Source organism: Oncorhynchus clarkii, chromosome 12, assembly GCF_045791955.1.
Source record: "Oncorhynchus clarkii lewisi isolate Uvic-CL-2024 chromosome 12, UVic_Ocla_1.0, whole genome shotgun sequence".
NCBI lineage: Eukaryota > Metazoa > Chordata > Actinopteri > Salmoniformes > Salmonidae > Oncorhynchus > Oncorhynchus clarkii.
In genome coordinates, this window is record NC_092158.1 from 45,136,797 (window position 1) to 45,163,426 (window position 26,630).

The 26,630-nt window shown below is 42.6% G+C and overlaps 2 protein-coding genes across 2 annotated transcripts; one reads left to right on the forward strand and one right to left on the reverse strand.

Annotated features, from left to right (window-relative positions):
• The first annotated feature begins 652 nt into the window (after positions 1–652).
• On the forward strand, positions 653–18,343 carry LOC139423231 (calcium uptake protein 2, mitochondrial-like). Its single transcript, XM_071175020.1, has 12 exons — positions 653–889; positions 3,732–3,861; positions 4,057–4,088; positions 4,219–4,294; positions 4,481–4,528; positions 7,276–7,358; positions 8,650–8,709; positions 9,184–9,281; positions 10,652–10,823; positions 11,158–11,266; positions 11,378–11,535; positions 17,120–18,343. Exons 1-12 carry the CDS (start codon positions 653–655, stop codon positions 17,219–17,221), a joined length of 1,305 nt encoding a protein of 434 aa, XP_071031121.1. The 3' UTR covers positions 17,222–18,343.
• A 107-nt stretch (positions 18,344–18,450) lies between these two features.
• LOC139423232 (interferon regulatory factor 2-binding protein 1-like) lies at positions 18,451–21,465 on the reverse strand. The gene is made up of 2 exons (XM_071175022.1): positions 19,454–21,465; positions 18,451–19,358 (listed from the first exon to the last, which is right to left on the reverse strand). Exon 1 carries the CDS (start codon positions 21,244–21,246, stop codon positions 19,465–19,467), a length of 1,782 nt encoding a protein of 593 aa, XP_071031123.1. The 5' UTR covers positions 21,247–21,465; the 3' UTR covers positions 18,451–19,358; positions 19,454–19,464.
• Positions 21,466–26,630: the final 5,165 nt, after the last annotated feature.

Below are 26,630 nucleotides of genomic sequence, written 5' to 3' on the forward strand. Positions count from 1 at the left end.
ATTACCAACTGAAGGTGAAGATTCTGGGGGTTTGCGATGCTCGTAATTTGATGCGACCCAGACAGGGTGGCGTGAGTGGTGGAACAGAAGAGTTGTCTGTTCTTTTGAGTTTTGATATTCAGTCTTTGCCCAACGAAATTATGTTACGATATGTAAGTTATCCCGTATGAGCTTTTGTGCCGAATACATTACGTGGTTACAGGTGTCAACCTTATGTGCATGTGGCAGCTGCCACACATGTGTAGGAGGGAGGTTCCTAGGTGTGAAAAGTGTGTGCAAGGGCATGAGACAAAGGCATGTGTAGCATTGGAGAAAGTAGTGGTATGTGTTAATTGTAGGGATACCCATGGGGCTGGAGATCAGAAATGTCCACGAGAGAGGCAGGTTGAGGTTTCCAGGGTTAGAGTATTGCAGAAGCTGTCTATGCTGAGGCAGTGAAGAAAGTAAAGGAAGATGGGTCAAGGGGGGGATCATGAGGAGTCTTGTGAGTTGTAGAGTTGTACCAGTGCAGAGGGATAGTCCAACAAGTGATGTATTATTTAAATAATGGAGGGGGGTATTCTTTGTTTTTATATGGTATTTTTATTTTTTATTTATTCAAGCAAAGTATAAAGGTGTTATACTCCAGTCTAGTTGGTGGCAGTAATGCAACATGTATTGGATTCCAACCGCCATTAAACGAAGAAGAAGTTTACGGAAAATGGCCAGCTTTGGCAGGGTTGCTGGAGTTTTGAGAAACTTTTGGAGGAGACCTTGGTCATATAGAACGCTGCATAGTGCCCTGAGACCTGGCATTTTGGGGTCTGCCGTTGGAAGCGGGCTGGTATATTTTCACTTTGAGTCGAGCAAGAGGTTTTTGCCCTTCACCGTCCATGCCGAGGAGGAAAAGGTAACATTCGAGTCTCTTTGGTGAAGTGGCGCAGCTAACTAGCTGTCTGTAAAGTTAGCAACGAAGTTTGAGTTAAGTAGATCTCCGAACTTGCCAGGAATCTTGCTAAGTGCCTGGTGAATCAGTATTTGTATGCTAAACTTTTCTACCAGGCATTATCACAACTGAATGCTCAAGTAAACAGCCATATATATTACAGTAGGCCTATTAGTAAACAACAAGTAGCCTATTTAGCTAAGGCTCTGCATACAAATAATATGGTAACGTTAGGTAGCTAGTTATCGCAATGTTTTTTTTTGATCCAATCAACATTTTGAGAGTATTGTGGTGTATTCAGAACGGTGTTAAACGTTTAATTAGACGGAAACTGTGCATGATGATTACGGTGGCTCAGAGGGCGATATTGTTTTGTGTGTTCTTTATATATTGTAATGAACAGCAGTGAGCAGGTCTCGAACCCTCGACCTTCGAGCTACTCTTGTACACTACTCCCTCCTTTCAAAGAGCGCGTCCTCGCGACTCTACGTCTTACAGGAACGCGCTCACCGGCCAAGCACACGCACTGTCGTGGATGCGAGGTTCGATCACTTCTGACACCAGGTCCGGCGCGCTATCGACTGTGACTGTCGTTACAATATGAGCTGTGTTCGAATACTCCTACAAACCATGCTATCCGTGACGTAAATGTATAGTATGCTTATTGGTCATAGTATGGATATAGTTAGTATGCCAAAAGTTTCCGGATCTCGTACTACATTCGCCAAAATACGAAGTATTCAAACAGTGGACACTTGCCGTGATTTTAGGATCCATAATGCAATTATTCTGGAAATGGGTGTGACTTATGCAGCCGAAGTCTAACGAGAGCGGATACAAATGCATTGCTTAACTAATTATGACAATTGTTGGGCAATGTAATGAACGGTACTTTTCGAATAAGTTACCTTACAGTTATGTTGGCTGACAATTCGTTAGCTACGCTATCCTTACGAACCACATACCGGTTACATACTGCTGTAAATCAAATCAAATTGTATTAGTGACATTTGACTAGATATTCAGGAGTCTTATGGCTTGGGGGTAGAAGCTGTTTAGAAGCCTCTTGGACCTAGACTTGGCGCTCCGGTACTGCTTGCCGTGCTGTAGCAGAGAGAACAGTCTACGAATAGGGTGGCTTGAGTCTTTGACAATTTTTAGGACCTTCCTCTGACACCGCCTGGTATAGAGGTCCTGGATGGCAGGAAGCTTGGCCCCAGTGGTACACTGGGCCGCTAGAACTACCCTCAAGTGCCTTGCGGTCGGAGGCCGAGCAGTTGCCATACCAGGTAGTGATGCAACCAGTCAGGATGCTCTCGATGGAGATGCTGTAGAACCTTTTGATCTGAAGACCCGTGCCAAATCTTTTCAGTCTCCTGAGGGGGAGTTGGTTTTGTCGTGCCCTCTTCACGACTGTCTTGGTGTGCTTGGACCATGTTAGTTTGTTGGTGATGTGGACACCAATGAACTTGAAGCTCTCAACCTGCTCCACTGTAGCCCCGTCGATTAGAATGGGGGTGTGCTTGGTCCTCTTTTTCCTGTAGTCCACAATCATCTCCTTTGTCTTGATCACATTGAGGGAGAGGTTGCATAAAGATATGCTATGTTAGCTAGCTGCTTTCTAACAGCATTAACGACGTTAGTTGGTTACTAATACATCAAAATTGCCAGTATATTAACAATATCCTATCTAACTATTGACTTGATTATTCCAGTCATTAGCTGTGCGTTCTCAATTCAGGTGCTTTCGTAAATTTGCTCTGGCTATCCGAGTTAGTCCGAGAGCACTCTCGTTTGAGTGTACAAGAGTAGCGCAGAATAACTGAATTTACGAACGCTCAACACCTGTTGAATATTGCCGGTGTAGGTAAAATAGCTTAATTAAATTGTTGCCAGCAGCAGTTTGTCACCAACTGATAGGATAACATGAAAACTGCCTAACCAGCTCTGCTAGGGTGAGTGAAATGGTCAGAGTGAGGTGTTCTCTCATTTGTGTCTGGAAGTAGCTAGCCAGTTGTAAGGTCAGAATGCTTAAATCAACCCTACTCCTCGGCTAGAGCATCCAGTGTGCACTCTGAACGCTCCCAGAGCGAAACGCTATGAATTTACAAACGGACAATCTGACGACGCTCTGAATTTACCAACGCCCAGAGCACACTCTGGCACTCCAGATTGAATTTAAGAGCACACCCAAAGTAGTAAAATGTCTAGCTAGTAATTTGTTATGCTAGCAAGAGGTTGCATAGCAACAGCATCAACTTCCGGTAGACAGGTGAAGCGCTAGTATGCTCAACTGAAGGATACTGTTTGTTTACAGTATACTAAAATGAACTAATAGTATGTAGTTTATACTCATTAAGTATGTTAGTATGGGTATTTGAACACAGCTATGATCTATGTCTGCTCCACAAGTTTTGCTATTTGATGGTCACACCATATTGATTAGGGCTGCTTTCAGTATGAAGAAAACGGTGTGCAACTTAAAATAAAAAGGAAACGGTGCCGATCTGAACGACCAGTTGAATAATGGTGTGATTGTGGTGACCAAGAGGGACAGGCCTATGGGATAATATTTTCTATGTATAGGGAAATTGTGCCATCAGTTGATACATTGATAGAATAAGCAAGCAAATAAAATGTATCCATTAGCTAATTGCTGTTTGCATGAATGTCTATGTGCCAAAATAGTTGGTCAGGAGTACTGACCATTCTATTTCCATTATTTTATCAAATGTTCAGCTTTGCACTGCCCCTTAGTTTAGACTTTGTCCTCCTTTTAATGCTAATTCTTCATTCTGTATTATAGGTGCTTCCAGTATCCCAGATGTCTGCCAGACGGATGCGCTTCAACCAGTTTGCCTCAATGCTGTACGATGAGGAGCTCTACATGACACCAAGGGATTTCCTCTTCTCAATCATGCTGGAGAATGTTGACCGTAAGTACAGTAGTATCAAATGATAGTGTCCATGTTGTAAAATGGCCTACGTGGTTGAAAAGGAATACTGCATTATGTAATGAATGTAATTGTTTGGCATATGGCTTCATTGGCTAGATACAAGCTCCATCTGGGTAAGTGTATTACATTTTATTCCAAGCAACAACTGCTCTTTACTTTTCCTTCTGCTTGTAGGTAAATTGCAAAATAAAGCTCTAACCAAAAAGGTGAGTGTTGGGATCGGGTTAACACATTGTCAGAACTTGTTTTGGATTTCCTATAGTCTTACCAACATGAGCATTACAGCACGAGATGACTTTTTGTTGTTTCTCTTTGCATAATTGATGATACTTGCAGGAGGTGGATAAGATGCTGGATGCTGCCTCATGGGCCAAGGCAGGCAACAGTCTGTTCAGAAACTTTGGAGACAATGGTACGTTTTCATGCCATGGTCAAGCAACCTCACTGGTGCTACGTGCGTTATCAAAGTTAGAAGATGCTGGCTAGTTATACTTCAGGCAGGAAATATATATTTGATGTTGGAGTCAATCTAAACGGGTTAAATGAACACTCACTGAAATGTTTGTGTGATACAGATGGCATGTTTTGTGTCTTGCAGGTCTGATATCCTACACAGAGTACCTGTTCCTGTTGACTATTCTGACCAGTAAGTTATAGACTCAGCATGACATACAGTAGAAACAGCCCTCCTTTTCAATGACATGCATTGGAACCTGCATCCTCTCATGCTTACACAGCACATCTTACTTCATCTGGGTCGTGTCCATTAGCAAAATGGTTTGCAACTGAAAACAAAAATGTGTGTTTATTGGACAAGTTTAGTCGATATCAATTGGCTAGCTAGTTAGTGGTATCTACTCAGTTGAGCTCTGCCCGACTGCTGGGGTTGCTGTGGAGGAGGTCAAAGGGTTTGAGTGTAGCCTAGTATCATTCAATCGGTGACATCACCTGCTCAAGGGTCGCGGCTTCTTCATGGGCGACAGATGTTGATGTGTTCAGAGGGTCCCTGGTTTGAGTCCAGGTTGGGGCAGGGAGAAGAACAGAAACAACAGTGTTACACAAGGACAGATGATACCTTCCCGTTTAAGAACGTTTTCTACCGTTGGGTGCCTAATGAACACAGCTCTGGTTTAGCACAGATGTAGCATATAGACGTGCAAACATAATGAATGTGTGGCAACACCTTTGTACAGTAGCTGGCTCATTTATGAATTGCCGAGCTTCCGTTGCTCATGATATTTTCAGGACCCTCATCTTATTGTCTGCACAATAGGTTAACTTAATTTGACGTAGCCTAATCTAATGTACTATCTATCATGTTTAGGATAGTATATTGTGTAGCCTGCTACTGTAACATTGTGAAAATAATAAGATTATGTATGCATTACTTGATTTTGTGGATTTTTCTATGCCCTCAAGGTTAGTGCAGTGACTGAAAAGCTGGCTAAAACTTATGTGGCTGGACTGACAACCTGGGTGGTGGTTTTCAGTAGGCACACAAATAAAAATAACATATTCAAACAGTCCAATAGAACGCACATTTTATTTTTCTATTTATAGTATTTTTTTCTCATACTTAGATACTGACCACACAGCTCATGTGGTAGTGTTTTGGCGAATTAACTTTCTCATTCAAAATGTTGCCCAGTCACCAACAATGTTGTGCTAGAATCATTATTTCAGAAGACCCTGCTGTTAAGCGCTCATTTTGTCACTGCTTTGTTGGGTCCAAGCAGTACCTACAGTTGAAGTTGGAAGTTTACATACACCGTAGCCAAATACATTTAAACTTAGTTTTTCACAATTCCTGACATTTAGTAAAAATTCTGAAATGTGAAATGTCAGAATAACAGTAGAGAGAATGATTTCAGCTTTTATTTATTTAATCACATTCCCAGTGGGTCAGAAGTTTACATACACTCAATTAGTATTTGGAAGCATTGACTTTAAATGGTTTAACTTGGGTCAAACGTTTCAGGTAGCCTTCCACAAGCTTCCCACAATAAGTTGGGTGAAATTTGGCCCATTCCTCAAATCAAATCAAATTTTATTTGTCACATACACATGGTTAGCAGATGTTAATGCGAGTGTAGCAAAATGCTTGACAGAGCTGGTGTAACTGAGTCAGGTTATTAGGCCTCCTTGCTCGCACACACTTTTTCAGTTCTGCTCACAAATGTTCTATAGGATTGAGGTCAGGGCTTTGTGATGGCCACTCCAATACTTTGACTTTGTTATCCCTAAGCCATTTTGCCACAACTTTGGAAGTATGCTTGGAGTCATTGTCCATTTGGAAGACCCATTTAAGACCAAGCTTTAACTTCCTGACTGATGTCTTGAGATGTTGCTTCAATATATCCACATAATTTTCATACCTCATGATGCCATCTATTTTGTGAAGTGCACCAGTTCCTCCTGCAGCAAAGCACCCCCACAACATGATGCTGCCACCCTCGTGCTTCACGGTTGGAATAGTGTTCTTCGGCTTACAAGCCTCCCCCTTTTTCCTCTAAACATTACGATGGTCATTATGGCCAAACAGTTCTATTTTTGTTTCATAAGACCAGTGGATATTTCTCCAGAAAGTATGATCTTTGTCCCCATGTGCAGTTGCAAACCATAGTCTGGCTTATGGCGGTTTTGGAGCAGTGGCTTCTTCCTTGCTGAGCAGCCTTTCAAGTAATGTCGATATAAGACTCGTTTTACTGCGAATATAGATACTTTTGTACCTGTTTTCTCCAGCATCTTCACAAGGTCCTTTGCTGTTGTTCTGGGATTGATTTGCACTTTTCTCACCAAAATACGTTCATCTCTAGGAGACAGAACGCTTCTCCTTCCTGAGCGGTATGACGGCTGCGTGGTCCCATGGTGTTTATACTTGCGCACTATTGTTTGTACAGATGAACGTGGTACCTTTTTTCTTTTGATTTTCCCATGATGTCAAGCAAAGAGGCACTGAGTTTGAAGGTAGGCCTTGAAATACATCCACAGGTACATCTCCATTTAACTCAAATTATGTCAATTAGCCTATCAGAAGCTTCTAAAGCCATGACATAATTTTCTGGAATTTTCCAAGCTGTTTAAAGGCAAAGTCAATTTAGTGTATGTACATTTGTGACCCACTGGAATTATGATACAGTGAATTATAAGTGAAATAATCTCTGTAAACAATTGTTGGAAAAATTACTTGTGTCATGCACAAAGTAGATATCCTAACCGACTTGCCAAAACTATAGTTTGTTAACAAGACATTTGTGGAGTGGTTGAAAAACAAGTTTTAATGACTCAACCATTTTAATGTTAATGTTAATGTTTTAATGTTAACTTCCGACTTCAACTGCAGATAAGCCTGTGATGTTATTTTCTAATAGAAAATGCATTGTGTAATTTCAGAGCCACACACAGGATTTCATATAGCTTTCAAAATGCTTGATATTGATGGCAATGAGCATGTGGACAGAAAGGAGTTTCTCAAGGTATGCTTTATAATGTGTATTATATAATGTTCCTCACATTTTCTTTTTTTATATCGTCGCTCTCTGATGAAAACCTTGTAACTGCATTTGTGGCCAATTTTTTTAATTCGTTTTTATTGATTGAAAGCAGTAATTCCCCTCAATGTACTCTGAACATTTAGTGACTCTAGGACCAAGAAAATGTATTCATAACTGCATGTACGTTAATGTGGAAAATTTTGTTTTATTTGTTTTATTTACTGAAACATTTGTGGTTTGAGGATGAGGTTTTCATCAGACAGTGATGATATGCTTCTCAAGGAGTTGATGGATTTGTATTTTCATGTTGCATATAGTAATTTGTATTGTCTGATTGTATATCAAAATATACAGTCATGTATATCTATATCAAGTATCCACACTGTTAAATTCCAAAATATTACCAGCCCTTACATGGACGTTGCCCAGTTGGAGGTTTTAAAATAAATGCTCCAACAAGTGAGTACTATACTCTTGATACTAACTCAGTCACATGTTGTATGGCCAGTCTGCACCAGTTTCTTCCAAAAGACACCTAAAGGACTCTGACTCTCTGTGTAGATTGATGAGGGGAAAAATCAATTCAATCAATTTTAGAATAAGGCTGTAACGTGACAAAATGTGGAAAAAGTCAAGAGGTCTGAATACGTTCCGAATGCATTGTATGTTACAGAATCTAGCTTGTAAACATACTGTATTTGCCAGTTGGCTTTAGCACAATGCAGTATGCATACATTGCTACAAAAATGCATGTGACTGACACAGTTTTGCACCAAACCAATGAAAAGTTGATTCCCTAATTTTGAATAGAGCCTGGTGTAGACATTCAGCAACACTGGGAACCACAGGGTTTAGATAGCGTTAAGAGACCTCTGTTGTGTGTTCCTACTGGGAATACGGGGTCCAAAACATCTTACATGTAAGCATGTTATGCACCTGACAAAGTAGAGCGAGGAGCAGCATGGATAATCATTCAGCGTGTTTGAGAGGATCAGTGTGAGCAAGGCAAGTGATCGCTTTGGTCACATCATGAGTAGTATTTGGGTTGCAAGATGATTTGTAGATCAGTAGTTCTATGCGGTCCATCTGCTGTTCAGTCGATCTCAAACACACACTGTTTGCTGTTTCAGACTGGCTCCAGTTTTAATATTAGTGAGGCATTGTGGGTAGTAAACCTTTTTGACTAATGAAAAATTATTAATCTTTTGTAGTTTAGTATCTGCATTTATTATAATACAAGGAATAATTGTTGCTGCTTTGTTTTATGATGAAGCTCAAGAAAATCATTGGGAAAAGAAAAGAGAAAGTGCCCATGGAAGGTGCCACAGACGTGGTGAGTCAACACTCTAAACCTTTTTAAGACTGAACTCCTTAGTCATTTATGTGAATTGTTGAAAAGTTTTCAAAATACTTGATATGGGCAGCAGGTAGCTTAGGGGTTAGAGCGTTGGGCCAGTAACAAAGGTTGCTGGATCAAATCCCTGGGCTGACAAGGTAAAAATCTGTCGTTCTGCCCCTGTACAAGGAAGTTACCCCACTGTTCCCCAGTAGACCGTCATTGTAAATAAGAATTTGTTCTTAACTGACTTGCCTAGTTAAATAAAGGGTATTTTTTTAACATTTATTTTAAATGACATGTGGAAATGCACATTGAAAGCACTAAACCTTGCCAACTGTCATTGTACGGTGACGTAAACCATTGCGTACCGGCTGGAAAACTGATTGTGTTTACTCATATTTCAAGCGTGATGGGGCTTGCAGTAATAACAAAGGCAGGAAGTGTTGAAACTTGATGTCATCTTCACAGAAACCAGTCGTAGAGGGGGATGGTGTGAACACTACACTGCAGGCATTCTTCTTTGGCAGGAATGGCAAAAACAAGCTTCAGTACAATGTATTCTGCAGGTAAAATACACTACATGACCAAAAGTATGTGGACACATGTTCATCGAACATCTCATTCCAAAATCATAGGCATTTAATATGGAGTTGGTCTCCCCTTTGCTGCTTTAACAGCCTCAACTCTTCTGGGAAGGCTTTTCACTAGATGTTGGAATATTGCTGCAGGGACTTCCATTCAGCCACAAGCATTAGTGAGGTTGGACGATTAGGCCTGGCTCGCAGTCGGTGTTCCAATTCATCCCAAAGGTCTTTGATGGGGTTGAGGTTAGGGCTTTGTACAGGCCAGTCAAGTTCTTCCACACCAATCTTGACAAACCATTTCTGTAAGACCTCGCTTTGTGCACAGGGGGCATTGTCATGCTGAAACAGGAAAAGTCCTTCCCAAAACTGTTGCCAAAGTTGGAAGCACATAATTGTCTGTAATGTAAATGTATGCTGTAGTTCCAGTGAAGGTAAATCTTAACGCTAAGGGGCCTAGCCCGAACCATGAAAAACCGCCCCATTGGTGAAGCGTGATTCATCACAGCCCTCATTGGTGAAGCGTGATTCATCACAGCCGTAATTGGTGAAGTGTGATTCATCACAGCCGTAATTGGTGAAGTGTGATTCATCATCATTCATCGCAATGTTTCCACTGCTCCAGAGTAGAATGGCAAGCTTTACAACACTCCAGCCGACGCTTGGCATTGCGCATGGGGATCTTAGGTTTGTGTGCAGCTGCTCGGCCATGGAAACCTATTTCATTCAGCTCCCGATTAACAGATATTGTGCTGTGAACATTGCTTCCAGAGGAAGTTAAACTCCGTAGTGATGGTTGCAATCGAGGACAGACAATTTTTTATGCACTTCAGCACTCGGCGGTCTGTGAGCTTGTGTGGCTCACCACTTTGCGGCTGAGCCGTTGTTGCTCCTAGACATTGCAACTTCACAATAACAGCACTTACAGTTGACTGGGGCAGCTCTAGCAGGGCTGACTTGTTGGGAAGGTAGAATCCTATGACTGTGCCAAGTTGAAAGTCAATGAGCTCTTCAGTAAGGCCATTCTACGGCCAATGTTTGTCTATGGAGATTGCATGGCTGTGTGCTTGATTTTAGCAATGGGTGTGTTTGAAATAGCAGAATCCACTCATTTGAAGGGGTGTCCACATACTTTTGCATATATAGGTGTACCTAATCCTAGTAAAATCATGTTTTCTCATATGCACTGAATACTTATTGTTGCTCAAGGATCAGTGTTGCCTGTTAGATCATAATATAGTTACAAGGACAGGGAGACCTGATCCTAGATCAGCATAACTACTCTGAGACACTGAGTACGGGCCCGGAACCGACCTAGTCACATTCAGTGTCTTTACTCTGGATTTCTCTTCTAGGTTCATGGAGGACCTGCAGGCAGAGGTGCAGGAGATGGAGTTCCTGCAGTTTTCCAAGGGCATGGACACCATGCGGCGGGAGGACTTTGCAGAGTGGCTGCTGCACTACACCAACGAGGAAGCCAACGAGGCCTACTGGGAGAACATGAGGAAGAGGATCCCCGCTGGCCAGGTAAAAAGGAATGTGGCCCTGTTCCAATGCTTTGAAAAATCCACCCTTCCTTCCTTGGTCACCACAGATTATTAGGGGTTGTGAAAGCAAGGTTGAGAATTGCCACCCAATTACTTTCCCCAATCCAACCAATTCTGATGTGGGGTTACTTTAATGTAGAAAGGATGCATTTTCTATTCAAACAGGGCCAAGGATAATAGGAAGTCAGGTCAATGTACCTTCAGGTTTAAGAAGTTGTGAAATAAACCCATTTTTCTTGGGGGGGGGGTGGGGGGGGTCTCAAGGGTTGACTTCTCAGTATACAACTTGGACATTTGTCCCTCTTCTTTTGTAGAGCATCACATTTGATGAGTTCAAAGCGTTTTGCCTATTCACCAACAACCTGGAGGACTTTGCCTTCTCTGTGAAAATGATAAGTGAAGCCAACCGACCTATTGGAATGGGTAATTTTCTACCTTGGGCATTTTGTATGAAAGTTTCTGATTCGACACAGTCAAATCACTTCAACCAAAGACATTATCCTGATAATTTGACTTTCTTTTGATACTCCACAGTCCAATTTAAGCGAGCTGTGAAGATCGCCACAGGGCACGACCTCTCGGAGAACGTGCTGGACACTGTGTTCAAGATCTTTGACCTGGACGGCGATAACTGCCTGAGCCACAAGGAGTTTATCGGAGTGATGGAGGACCGAGTACTACGTGGCTTGAAGGTAAAGGGGGTATTTACCAGTTGGCAATCACATTAAAAAGTATGTCAGGGTGTTATTTGTTCTTGAGATCTGTGCTTCACTCAAACTTTCAAACGTTCAAGTCTCCAATTTACTTGTTAATAATCATTGTGTTGTGAGGTGCGGTCTCTGTATGAATTGTGCTACACAAGTTAAGTTTCAGCCAAGGCTACACAATCTAATCGAACCGCCCCGCCCCCTAGGACACCTTTTCCAGTGTACTAAATGACCTTTTAAACGTTCCGCGATGTGTTACTTTACGCACTTTTTGGGGGGGAGAAAACGCTCACACTGATCATGTTGTCCAAATTTTCCAGAATGTTAATCTCAGAAGTGAGGATTAGGAAAGGGAGGACGCAGCGGAGATTGCGCAACATTTTTGGGGGAGTTGTTTAGTCCATATAAAAAGGTGTCCTGGTGATCAATTCACGCAGCCACTCTGTAAAGTTTATTGACATTATTATTATTATTAGAGGTCGACCGATTTATGATTTTTCAATGCCGATGCCGATTTATTGGAGGACCAAAAAAAGCCGATACCGATTAATCGGCCGCTTTTTTTAAATGTATATATTTGTAATATTGACAATTACAACAATACTCAATGAACACTTTTATTTTAACTTAATATAATACATAAATACAATCAATTTAGTCTCAAATAAATAATGAAACATGTTCAATTTGGTTTAAATAATGCCAAAACACAGTGTTGGAGAAGAAAGTAAAAGTGCAATATGGGCCATGTAAAAAAGCTAACGTTTAAGTTCCTTGTTCAGAACATGAGAACATATGAAAGCTGGTGGTTCAATATTCCCAGTTTAGAAGTTTTAGGTTGTAGTTGTTATTATAGGAATTTTGATGCGTCGACTATTTCTCTCTACCATTTTGTATTTCATATATCTGGATGTTCATATAGGCACTTTAGTATTGCCAGCCTAATCTCAGGAGTTGATGGGCTTGAAGTCATAAACAGCGCTTTGCTTCAAACATTGCTAAGAGCTGCTGGCAGTTTTCTTTTTTGATTTCACCTTTATTTAACCAGGTAGGCTAGTTGAGAACAAGTTCTCATTTACAACTGCGACCTGGCAAAGATATAGCAAAGCAGTGTGACACAGACAACAACACAGAGTTACACATGGAGTAAACAATAAACAAGCCAATAAACAAGTCAATGACACAGTAGAAAAAAAAGAAAGTCTATATACAGTGTGTGCAAAAGGCATGAGGAGGTAGGTAGGCAATAAATAGGCCATAGGAGTGAATAATTACAATTTAGCAGATTAACACTGGAGTGATAAATGTGCAGATGATGATGTGCAAGTAAATCAAATCAAATCAAATTTTATTTGTCACATACACATGGTTAGCAGATGTTAATGCGAGTGTAGCGAAATGCTTGTGCTTCTAGTTCCGACAATGCAGTAATAACCAACAAGTAATCTAACTAACAATTCCAAAACTACTGTCTTGTACACAGTGTAAGGGGATAAAGAATATGTACATAAGGATATATGAATGAGTGATGGTACAGAGCAGCATAGGCAAGATACAGTAGATGATATCGAGTACAGTATATACATATGAGATGAGTATGTAAACAAAGTGGCATAGTTAAAGTGGCTAGTGTTACATGTATTACATAAGGATACAGTCGAAGATATAGAGTACAGTATATACGTATGCATATGAGATGAATAATGTAGGGTAAGTAACATTATATAAGGTAGCATTGTTTAAAGTGGCTAGTGATATATTTACATAATTTCCCATCAATTCCCATTATTAAAGTGGCTGGAGTTGAGTCAGTGTCAGTGTGTTGGCAGCAGCCACTCAATGTTAGTGGTGGCTGTTTAACAGTCTGATGGCCTTGAGATAGAAGCTGTTTTTCAGTCTCTCGGTCCCAGCTTTGATGCACCTGTACTGACCTCGCCTTCTGGATGATAGCGGGGTGAACAGGCAGTGGCTCGGGTGGTTGACGTCCTTGATGATCTTTATGGCCTTCCTGTGACATCGGGTGGTGTAGGTGTCCTGGAGGGCAGGTAGTTTGCCCCCGGTGATGCGTTGTGCAGACCTCACTACCCTCTGGAGAGCCTTACGTTTGAGGGCGGAGCAGTTGCCGTACCAGGCGGTGATACAGCCCGCCAGGATGCTCTCGATTGTGCATCTGTAGAAGTTTGTGAGTGCTTTTGGTGACAAGCCGAATTTCTTCAGCCTCCTGAGGTTGAAGAGGCGCTGCTGCGCCTTCTTCACAATGCTGTCTGTGTGAGTGGACCAATTCAGTTTGTCTGTGATGTGTATGCCGAGGAACTTAAAACTTGCTACCCTCTCCACTACTGTTCCATCGATGTGGATAGGGGGGTGTTCCCTCTGCTGTTTCCTGAAGTCCACAATCATCTCCTTAGTTTTGTTGACGTTGAGTGTGAGGTTATTTTCCTGACACCACACTCCGAGGGCCCTCACCTCCTCCCTGTAGGCCGTCTCGTCGTTGTTGGTAATCAAGCCTACCACTGTTGTGTCGTCCGCAAACTTGATGATTGAGTTGGAGGTGTGCGTGGCCACGCAGTCGTGGGTGAACAGGGAGTACAGGAGAGGGCTCAGAACGCACCCTTGTGGGGCCCCAGTGTTGAGGATCAGCGGGGAGGAGATGTTGTTGCCTACCCTCACCACCTGGGGGCGGCCCGTCAGGAAGTCCAGTACCCAGTTGCACAGGGCGGGGTCGAGACCCAGGGTCTCGAGCTTGATGACGAGCTTGGAGGGTACTATGGTGTTGAATGCCGAGCTGTAGTCAATGAACAGCATTCTCACATAGGTATTCCTCTTGTCCAGATGGGTTAGGGCGGTGTGCAGTGTGGTTGAGATTGCATCGTCTGTGGACCTATTTGGGCGGTAAGAAAATTGGAGTGGGTCTAGGGTGTCAGGTAGGGTGGAGGTGATATGGTCCTTGACTAGTCTCTCAAAGCACTTCATGATGACGGAAGTGAGTGCTACGGGGCGGTAGTCGTTTAGCTCAGTTACCTTAGCTTTCTTGGGAACAGGAACAATGGTGGCCCTCTTGAAGCATGTGGGAACAGCAGACTGGTATAGGGATTGATTGAATATGTCCGTAAACACACCGGCCAGCTGGTCTGCGCATGCTCTGAGGGCGCGGCTGGGGATGCCGTCTGGGCCTGCAGCCTTGCGAGGGTTAACACGTTTAAATGTCTTACTCACCTCGGCTGCAGTGAAGGAGAGACCGCATGTTTTCGTTGCAGGCCGTGTCAGTGGCACTGTATTGACCTCAAAGCGGGCAAAAAAGTTATTTAGTCTGCCTGGGAGCAGGACATCCTGGTCCGTGACTGGGCTGGATTTCTTCCTGTAGTCCGTGATTGACTGTAGACCCTGCCACATGCCTCTTGTGTCTGAGCCGTTGAATTGAGATTCTACTTTGTCTCTGTACTGACGCTTAGCTTGTTTGATAGCCTTGCGGAGGGAATAGCTGCACTGTTTGTATTCGGTCATGTTACCAGACACCTTGCCCTGATTAAAAGCAGTGGTTCGCGCTTTCAGTTTCACGCGAATGCTGCCATCAATCCACGGTTTCTGGTTAGGGAATGTTTTAATCGTTGCTATGGGAACGACATCTTCAACGCACGTTCTAATGAACTCGCACACCGAATCAGCGTATTCGTCAATGTTGTTGTCTGACGCAATACGAAACATGTCCCAGTCCACGTGGTGGAAGCAGTCTTGGAGTGTGGAGTCAGCTTGGTCGGACCAGCGATGGACAGACCTCAGCGTGGGAGCCTCTTGTTTTAGTTTCTGTCTGTAGGCAGGGATCAACAAAATGGAGTCGTGGTCAGCTTTTCCGAAAGGGGGGCGGGGCAGGGCCTTATATGCGTCGCGGAAGTTAGAGTAACAATGATCCAAGGTCTTTCCACCCCTGGTTGCGCAATCGATATGCTGATAAAATTTAGGGAGTCTTGTTTTCAGATTAGCCTTGTTAAAATCCCCAGCTACAATGAATGCAGCCTCCGGATAAATGGTTTCCAGTTTGCAAAGAGTCAAATAAAGTTCATTCAGAGCCATCGATGTGTCTGCTTGGGGGGGGATATATACGGCTGTGATTATAATCGAAGAGAATTCTCTTGGTAGATATTGCGGTCTACATTTGATTGTGAGGAATTCTAAATCAGGTGAACAGAAGGATTTGAGTTCCTGTATGTTTCTTTCATCACACCATGTCACGTTAGTCATAAGGCATACGCCCCCGCCCCTCTTCTTACCAGAAAGATGTTTGTTTCTGTCTGCGCGATGCGTGGAGAAACCCGTTGGCTGCACCGCCTCGGATAGCGTCTCTCCAGTGAGCCATGTTTCTGTGAAGCAAAGAACGTTGCAGTCTCTGATGTCCCTCTGGAATGCTACCCTTGCTCGGATTTCATCAACCTTGTTGTCAAGAGACTGGACATTGGCAAGAAGAATGCTAGGGAGTGGTGCACGGTGTGCCCGTCTCCGGAGTCTGACCAGAAGACCGCCTCGTTTCCCTCTTTTTCTGAGTTGTTTTTTTGGGTCGCTGCATGGGATCCACTCCGTTGTCCTGTTTGTAAGGCAGAACACAGGATCCGCGTCGCGAAAAACATATTCTTAGTCGTACTGATGGTGAGTTGACGCTGATCTTATATTCAGTAGTTCTTCTCGACTGTATGTAATGAAACCTAAGATGACCTGGGGTACTAATGTAAGAAATAACACGTAAAAAAACAAAAAACTGCATAGTTTCCTAGGAACGCGAAGTGAGGCGGCCATCTCTGTCGGCGCCGGAAGATACTTGCAGTGAAGTGTTGTATGAATGAATGCTTATGAGCATGCTGCTAACTACCACGGCTCAGTCAGACTGCTCTATCAAATCGTAGACTGAATTATTATATAATAAACACAGAAATACGAGTCTTTTGTCATTAATATAGTCAAATCTGTAAACTATCATTTCGAAAACAAAACGTTTATTTCAGTGAAATACGGAACCGTTCTGTATTTTATCGAACGGGTGGCAACCCCAAGTCTAAATATTGCTGTTACATTGCACATAAAATAAAAGAGAGCCGCACACTCTTGGAGCTCAGATGCAAAAATGTAATACCAACGTTTCGACAGCCAAGCTATCTTCTTCAGGGTATATTATACCCATTATACCCTGAAGAAGATAGCTTGGCTGTCGAAACGTTGGTATTACATTTTTGCATCTGAGCTCCAAGAGTGTGCGGCTCTCTTTTATTTTATTTTCAAGTTTCCAATCCGCTAGCCAGCACCTCGTCTTAATAGGTGTGCGTTTCTTTTTCTTCTAGATTGTTACATTGCACAACCTTCAATATTATGTACATTTCTGACAAATTAGTTCACAGTTCGCAACGAGCCAGGCGGCCAAAACTGTTGCATATACCCTGACTCTGCTTGCACTGAACGCAAGAGAAGTGACACAATTTCCCTAGTTAATATTGCCTGCTAACATGAATTTATTTTACCTAAATATGCCATGCCAATTAATCGGTCGACCTCTAATTATTATGTGATGTTTGTATTTCCCCAGGTGCAGCCCCAGCGTGGCATCATAGATTATTGGAAGTGTGTGAAGAGGGAGACACTGAAAGGGGCCCAAGAGGCCCTCCGGGACACAGGAAGCCCTTTCTGAGGGGTCACGTTGTTGGATCAAGAAGCTCCTTGCGAGGTTTCACTGGGTGACTCCAATGTAAAGCATTGATGGCTGACCATCAAGTTGCTCATTATCACTTGATATTTGTCAATGGAATATTAACATGGTCCTCATGAACCAGATCAATAAGGGATGATACCAAATTCTATATTTTTCAGGCTTCCTTTTTGTTTGTGAAAATGTTATTACAATATACATAATCTATGGGTAAGTGTTTTGTTTACAATATTTTTTATATTTTCTAATTTAGGCTTGGGTGTTATACTGGGGTATTGCCGAATACCGACGGTATGATTTTCAATACCGTGCTACGCCACTACTTATAGCTAGCTATAAGAAATCTAAGATGTCAAATTATATCCAGCGTAGGGCTCCAGCTATGCATTTGGTTTGCTAGTGAAGTGGCTAGATCTCATGATCAAGCTTCTTGGTTACAGCAGAGACATTCAATCCCCTCATGGATCAAGATCCCTAATGCCGAAATTGTTTTGTGTCAAAAAAAAGTATTAATCTTTTGGGTGCCACTTGTGTGAACATTTAGCGATACTGTATACCTCGGTATGGTACAGAAACGGTATGAAAATCTAGATACCGCCCAATTCTAATCCTGGAAATTGGTTGTGACGCTTGGTACCAGTCTATGCATACAAGGCATGTGAAATGTGAGCTCGTTTGACATTTATTGAATGTCTGTCACCTTTTTATACCCTATCTCGCTGCTCAAATACATTGTTTACAGTTAGAGGTGGTTTACTGTGGTATCATTGGAATTTCATTAAGTTTTAAAATGCTGAATCATGGAAAAAGTCATTAAATATGTGCCTGTCTTCAAATGTCTATGTACAGTTGTGCTGTAATAGATTGGCACCCTTTCACAATTCACTTTCTTCTTAAATAAATTGTAATTTAGGACTTGGTGTTTGTTTGGAATTGATTTTTCAACGTCAAATGGCCTGGACTAAATTATACAAAATTCTAATTAATTTGGTTGGAATCAGGTTGGAATCAGGTTAACGGTGTAATTTCTCACAGTTTTGAACTTTCCTCCTTTGGAAAGTGCAACTGTATACCTTTTCTAAGATTAATTAAATGTTTGAAAAATGCTTCACTTCTCCTGGTATTTGTGTGTGCCATACAGAAACATTTTTACAAAAGGGTAGGAATTGCACTAGCAAAAAGGGAGCAAGACAAAAAATACACAAGAGCAATGACTATTCTGGAATTTATTAGTTGACCCCATATTAAGATCACATTTGAGTATGTTGTTTCACCATTGAAGCGTGTGTGTGTGTGTGTATATATATATATACACACACACACACAGGGAATTCAAAAAGTTAGAGACAAACAACCAGCTTACTTCTGTGGTAGATTAAGAAACAGAGTGACTGACAAAGTTATCAGTGAGTACAGCATACAAAGCTACAGTAAAATTAGAGCACAAAGCCATCTTTGGTCTTATCACTTACTATAAACGCATACATAAATTTATTGTATCAAAAATAGAAATTAGTAATTTAAAGTAAATTCACATTTCTGACATACAATATGTAATAAATGAGCATACATTGAAGAGACGTGTGATTAAAATGTTTAAACCTGGGTTTTAAAGACCTACTGGTTTTGCCATTGTTTTAAAAATCTATTTGTCCTGTCCAAATTGCCTGCTTCTGGCTACCCATGGACTTTCAATATTGGTATCGTTCACATATGACACATTATGCAACTAAATTGTTTTATATAGAAACACATGAAACGTTGAGAGATTGTCATTTTAAAGAACAGACATGTGCTTTCAATCCTGGGCTTTTAAAACAAGGCCTTGTGAATAGCCTCTGCTGCTTCATTGGACATGGAGAATGACTTGTGATTTTCTCTAGTTTAATTATAACTAACAGATGAGCCTAGCTCGGACCGACATGTGGCCCACTTTTGGACTGATGGTTCTGGTGCCCTCCTAACTTGTTTAATAAGGTGGTTCTATTCCCTCCTGGGTTGCGTGGTGATTCAGTTATATCTTGCTGCACCTCTGCGGTGCACGTGATGAACTGCAGCCAATCTGAACTTCCGGGTGAGATAAATATTTCAGGGAAGCGCTTTCAAAGTGTTTGAGCCGCTGTTGAGAGACAATTACAACATTTATTAGAAACAGAAACTACTGCTCTAATAGATCTTTGAAAAAAATAACGATGGATGTCATGGGCCTTTTACCTTGATTGGGGTCAGGGGTCGTTCTCCTTCTTCACCGTCACGTCGCCGTCTCCGGCCAGGATGGTGGAGATCTCTCCCTGCATGAAAGCCCAGGGTACGGTGGAACCGGCCAGGGGACAACGCTCGCCGCTGGGGCAGTACACCTCTCCTCCAGGGCCCTGACTGCGGATGGAGCCACGTGTGCATGGGAAGCAGAACTTGTGGTGCGGGACAGACGGACACTGGACAAAGTGAGTGTCTTCCAGGCGCTCTCGGCAGAGGGTGCAGCAAAGCAGGGCGCCGCTCCCGGAATCCCCAGCGCTGGTAGTGCTCGGCCCCCCTTGGGCACCCTGGCCCATATCTGCCTGGGAGACTGCGGTGGAGGCAGAGGAGGGACTGCCGCTGGTTGGGCGGCCAGCTGCGGAGGAATGGGCTGAGGACAAGCCAGGGCCGTCTCGGGACATCTGGCTTGAGCTTAGGCTGTCGGCCACTCCCATGAGCGCTGAGATGGGCGAGGGCTGGCTGTGTGAGCGGGGCAGGCCGTCCTGGGGGTTGGTCATGCCTGAGCCTAGGGGCTCCATGCCTGGATATGCACCTCGAGACCAGGGCTCTCTGGCTGGGTGATCCCCCATGGGCCTTCCATCACTCTCTCCGTTTTCAGAGCTTGGTGATGCTTTGCGTCGCCGTGCAGCACCCTTGGTAGGTGCAGAGCGGCCGGCGGGTGCCATGGGCATGCCGGCATCTGTGTACGGCTGTGGGAGGATCTCGGGCATCGGTGGCTCCTTAAACGAGCGTACACCGTCACTAAGGAGCTCCGTGAGCGCACGCCAGTCCCCAGCGCCCTGTCGCCTCTCATATTCCACGTAACGCAGCCCTGAGTTCACTGCTTTGCCCGCGTCTTTGTTTGAGTCACGAAACATCTGCCTGACAAGCTCTGGGATGCCCGAGAACACTATTCCAGAGCCGCTGGGGTATTCCACAAACACCTTCAGCTCAAACTCAGGCCCGGTCCCAGCTTCGAAAGCGAGAATGCGCCCCACCAGGTTGTGGTCTTTCCTGAAGCGCACACTGAAGGGGGCACAGCCGCAGAGGGTCACCAGGACGTCTCGTACTGCTCTGGGGCGGTTGGGCCAGCCCTCTGCCCGGCTCCTGGCACTCTCTGCCAGCTCAGCCATGACCTCACCATTCCTCCAGCCTGCCTCCAGACCCACAAGAGTGGAGGCACCAGCCCCCAGCGACATGGCTGACATTACCTGGCGCCTTCCATCACCACCCATTATATGGCCAGAGGAACCAGCCATCTGCTGGCCCCCAGCTCTGGTGCCTGAAACGGGGGCCAACAAGCCATGAGGGGCCCCCACTAACCCCTGGGCTATCAAAGCATGAGGTATGGTTCCATGTAGAGCAGGTGCGGCCCCAGCCATAGCTCTTCTAGTGTTGGGGCTCTGTCTGCTCCCCTCTGACATACTCACATCTTCAGCTCTGTGCAGACCATTGGGGAGGCGGGGTGAAACGCCATACTCTCCCCTCCCCCTGTCTAAACGTTCTGCATGCTGCCTCCCTCCTTCCATCGGTCCACCTGAGCTGGGTTTGCCTTGCTGAGGGCCCGGGGACCTTCCATCCAAAACACCGTGGCTACTCTTCAACTGCCTGGCCGTCTCAATTAGGAGTTCGATTCTGTCCGCCCCGTCGTAGTTCACGCATCCCCGGCAAACAGCTTCGCTGAATTCCCAGAGCATGGCCCAGGGCATCTTGGGCAGATCGCAGAGGTAGCACCATTGCCGTCTAGAGGATGCTTGCGAGGCGGAGGACATGTTGTTTACAGGCCCTCACACAAACTTTCTTGAGCGGCCAACGCGTTTGTCTTTGCTTTTAGCGGCTTCGTCAATATTCAGTCAAGTCGAGAAACATGTCTTGATTTTGTTGTAAAATATGAAACTATGCTCAAAAAGCTCTTGTTGATTGGTGCTTTTAAAAGTTAGCTACGTTTTCCTTTTCGGGCTGCCTGTGTCGGTCTGTCTGGGCGGAAGTATAATGTGTTTAAGACACCGGATATACGCACCTACGCTGCATTGCGGTTGCATTCTGGAAGCTGTAGTTTAAGTCGGAACATCTCCTCGATAGCTGGCCAGCTCACGCTCATTCAACGTTTTAAGAAAAATTACTTAGCTAACTAACTACGTGATTCATGCAATGTTCTGTGCCCAGTGCTTCTACGCATGATACCAACACGACAAAAGAGGGAACTTGCTCATTATTGGCAAGCCAAGGCTAGAGAAGTAAAAGGATGCGTTCGAGCAGATCACTTTGTCAAGTCCTTGACCATCGTTGGTTGCCGCCTTCAAAGTATATTGCATTGAGCAAATGCATGAACATGACAAAAATCAGGTGATCAAAGTTCGTAAATTTTGACTGCAATCGACTGTAAATTTCTGCAGTTGTCCTTCACCAACTTCATCCTGCAGCCATCACCTGCATTGTGCATGGCTGATCCACCCCAGAAAAAAAACATGTTTTAAAGCTCATTTCCAGCAATTCTCCATATTTTCACATGGCTTAGGCCCTTGACCAGGGCTGAATAAAAAAAAAAGTTGAATACACACTCAATATTCGACGACTTGGTTTGAAGTACCTTTGAGATTATTTGGGCATGACATTTAGAGTAAGCTAACTGGGAAACATTGAATAACTTTTTGATGGGATAGAAAATGCTAATATTATTGGTTGGTGGCAGTTGCTAAGCGTATTATGGATTTCAGTCTCTCCTTGTCCATAGCAAACAAACATGTAAACATGTAATTCATTTGGGCCATAGAAAATCCTGCCAAAAGTTAACTCTCCAAGAGGGTTTGCCACCCCTGATCTACGTTTCCCAAATACCGGGGGTTTGAATATGTTCATGAGAAAACTGCAATGAATATATATATATATATATATATAACATTACATTGGTTGCAAGAATTTTGTATAATCATTTCAATTGAAAAAGTCAACGTTTTGAATCTAGCGTTGTTTTGTGTATCAGTTCATAAATCATGTGCCATGGAATCGGTACACCAACTATTTTGCAATCTACATGGCACAGCTCTCAATAAAATGTTTTGGTCCTTAAATTAAACTAGTAGACTATTTTCTTTATCACAATTTTCTTTAGCCAATTTTGGTCTTTAATGCAGGGCTGACAGACAGGTCCCTTACTTTCTCCCCCTTCCACTTGCCTCTTTTTTTTGCGGTAATGCTGCAATTAGTTGGTTGTAATTTTGAGTAGAGCAGACATTTCCATATATTTTTGTTAGCTGCATGTGTGACATAACTCCACTAGTCCTATTTATAATATAATTTAAAAAGAGTATACTTTTAGAATGTTTTATTGTTGTGTAAAATATATATATTTTTAATATTTTATTATATTTCAGTTCAAACATAATATTTAATTTCTTTATTTCGGGTGAGGAATACCGAGTATGTGCACTTCACCATTAGACTATATTATTGGTAAACTACACGGAAATTTTAAAGTTTTAATTTTTAGTGCTCCAATACGTAATATAGTGCATCATTTGGTTGTAATCCAGAGAGGTTAGAAAAATTATCTAGATCATCTATGAGGCTGTGGAGGGATCCAAATTGTGGCTTTAAAATAAAATGTGAATCATCAGCGTACAATGACACCTTTGTTTTTAAGCCCTGGATTTCTAGGCCCTTGATATTATTGTTGGATCTTATTTTAATAGCTAACATTTTATGGCCTTAATAAATAGATATACCGATAGTACAACTTTGTTTTAATCCTCTTGACAGTTTAATACTTTCTGAGAAGTAGCCATTATTTACAATTTTACATCTAGGGTTACTACAGATGGGCAAAAAAGTATTTAGTCAGCCACCAATTGTGAAAGTTCTCCCACTTAAAAAGATGAGAGAGGCCTGTAATTTTCATCATAGGTACACTTCAACTATGACAGACAAAATGAGAAAAAAAACATCCAGAAAATCACATTGTAGGATTTTTTATGAATTTATTTGCAAATTATGATGGAAAATAAGTATTTGGTCAATAACAAAAGTTTTTATCAATACTTTGTTATATACCCTTTGTTGGCAATGACAGAGGTCAAACGTTTTCTGTAATCTTCACAAGGTTTTCACACACTGTTGCTGGTATTTTGGCCCATTCCTCCATGCAGATCTCCTCTAGAGCAGTGATGTTTTGGGGCTGTTGCTGGGAAACACGGACTTTCAACTCCCTCTAAAGATTTTCTATGGGGTTGAGATCTGGAGACTTGCTAGGCCACTCCAGGACCTTGAAATGCTTCTTACGAAGCCACTCCTTCGTTGCCTGGGCGGTGTGTTTGGGATCATTGTCATGCTGAAAGACCCAGCCACGTTTCATCTTCAATGCCCTTGCTGATGGAAGGAGGTTTTCACTCAAAATCTCACGATACATGGCCCCATTCATTCTTTCCTTTACACGGATCAGTCGTCCTGGTCCCTTTGCAGAAAAACAGCCCCAAAGCATGATGTTTCCACCCCCATGCTTCACAGTAGGTATGGTGTTCTTTGGATGCAACTCAGCATTCTTTGTCCTCCAAACAAGACGAGTTGAGTTTTTACCAAAAAGTTATATTTTGGTTTCATCTGACCATATGACATTCTCCCAATCTTCTTCTGGATCATCCAAATGCTCTCTAGCAAACTTCAGACGGGCCGGGACATGTACTGGCCTAAGCAGGGGGACACGTCTGGCACTGCAGGATTTGAGTCCCTGGCGGAGTAGTGTGTTACTGATGGTAGGCTTTGTTACTTTGGTCCCAGCCCTCTGCAGGTCATTCACTAGGTCCCCCTGTGTGGTTCTGGGATTTTTGCTCACCGTTCTTGTGATCATTTTGACCCCACGGGGTGAGATCTTGTGTGGAGCCCCAGATCGAGGGAGATTATCAGTGGTCTTGTATGTCTTCCATTTCCTAATAATTGCTCCCACAGTTGATTTCTTCAAACCAAGCTGCTTACCTATTGCAGATTCAGTCTTCCCAGCCTGGTGCAGGTCTACAATTTTGTTTCTGGTGTCCTTTGACAGCTCTTTGGTCTTGGCCATAGTGGAGTTTGGAGTGTGACTGTTTGAGGTTATGGACAGTTGTCTTTTATACTGATAACAAGTTCAAACAGGTGCCATTAATACAGGTAACGAGTGGAGGACAGAGGGGCCTCTTAAAGAAGAAGTTACAGGTCTGTGAGAGCCATAAATCTTGCTTGTTTGTAGGTGACCAAATACTTATTTTCCACCATAATTTGCAAATAAATTCATTAAAAATCCTACAATGTGATTTTCTGGATTTTTTTTCTTGTTTTGTCTGTCATAGTTGAAGTGTACCTATGATGAAAATTATAGGCCTCTCATCTTTTTAAGTGGGAGAACTTGCACAATAGGTGACTGACTAAATACTTTTTTGCCCCACTGTATATATAACTTTAACCCATTGTATAAGAGATTCTCCAAAGTTGAAATATTCCAGGCATTTATATTTAAATTCCAGTTGTACTTTATCAAAAGCCTTTTCAAAGTCAGCTATGAGCACCAGGCCTGGTTTCCCAGATTTTTCATAGTGTCCTGTTGTTTCCAGCACTTGTCTTATATTATACAACGGGTGGGTCTAATCCTTAATGCTGATTGGTTAAAACCGCATTCCAGCCTGTGTCTATTCCACAAGTTATCCTTTATAACCTTGATCTCCACTATAAAAAGCATCTAGATATTATCTCACATTTATTTTAGACTAACATTTAGTTTACAACAGCAGAGATTTGTATAAACCTTGCTGTCTGTCTCTCCGACATTTACAACATTGTTTCAATATTCAAATTCGATCTCCAGCTGTCTCATAGTAATGAACATGTCGGGAGTCAGGATGAGACAGAAAGGCAGGCAACGTTTCTCAGCCAGTCGAAATCATGAATCAGCTGGCATCCTTTTTATGGATATGTACAAAGAAATGTCAATTGAAAAAAGGTCAAACAAAACAAAGTGCAACTAGTTTGCAGTCTTTCCAGCTTCAGTTTGAAGTGTTTGGGTTAGCTGTGTTGTTGGCTAGCTCGTCTTAACAACAGTGTCCTGACGAGTGAGCACATTTTCTACGCCGTGCCTCACTAGCTCATTGTTGTGGATGTATCCAAATAAATGTCACTAGAAAACAGCTTAAACAAATGCAAATGCAGCTACTTTGCCGTTATTCTGGCTGCACTGTTTGACATGACTGTAAGTTAGCCGTAGTTGGCTGGCTAGCAAGGAAGGGATAAGAATGTTGCCAGCCAGTATGACAATGGAACATTTGGAAAGAACGACTGGGTCGCATCCACAGATACAGAACAAAAAGACTAAACCTTTGGGTCGCGTCTCTAGCAACCGAACAGTTAGAATGAATGACCAGCCGGCTTGGGTAGCAACCCTAGATTTGTGTCGGAACTATATCTTCTGGAAGGATGAATTAGTATGAATAAATTCATCAAAATAAAGTTTTTCATGAAAATATGTCAATCATTATTTGGATATGTTGGTAACCCGTTGTATAAAAGTGATAATGGCCTCGAAGCCGGTGTTTGGAGGATATATTGGCATGGTTTGCAACACCCATGTCAATATATCCTCCAGACACCGGCTTCTTGGGCATTATCTCCAATGATTTGTCCATGTAAAAAACCTGTCTGATTAGGATGAATAATGGTCTGATGAAACCAAGATTGAACTCTTTGGCCTGAATGCCAAGCGTGACGTCTGGAGGAAACCTGGCACCATCCCTACAGTAAAGCATGGTGGTGGCAGCATCATACTGTGCGGATGTTCAACAAAGTACTGAGTAAAGGGTCTGAATACTTATGTAAATATGATATTTCAGTTTTTTTTTATACATTTGCAAAAATTCAGAAAGTATTCACATCCCTTGACTTTTTCTACATTTTGTTGTTACAGCCTGATTTTTTTTTCACTGGCCCACACACAATACCACATAATGTCAAAGTGGAATTATGTTTTTCAAAATGTTGACAAATAACTATTCAACCCCTTTGTTATGGCAAGCCTAAATAAGTTCAGGAGTAAAAATGTGCTTAACAAGTCACATAATAAGTTGCATGGACTCACTCTGTGCAATAATAGTATTTACCATGAATTTTGAATGACCACCTCATCTCTGTACCCCATACG

Excerpts from the sequence above, each read along its gene's own strand:
- LOC139423231 (XM_071175020.1), top strand. The coding sequence starts at position 653 with ATGTATTGGATTCCAACCGCCATTAAACGAAGAAGAAGTTTACGGAAA. Across the intron at positions 4,089-4,218 it reads ATAAAGCTCTAACCAAAAAG|GAGGTGGATAAGATGCTGGA; the intron begins GTGAGTGTTGGG and ends TGATACTTGCAG. Across the intron at positions 11,267-11,377 it reads CAACCGACCTATTGGAATGG|TCCAATTTAAGCGAGCTGTG; the intron begins GTAATTTTCTAC and ends GATACTCCACAG.
- LOC139423232 (XM_071175022.1), bottom strand. The coding sequence starts at position 21,246 with ATGTCCTCCGCCTCGCAAGCATCCTCTAGACGGCAATGGTGCTACCTC.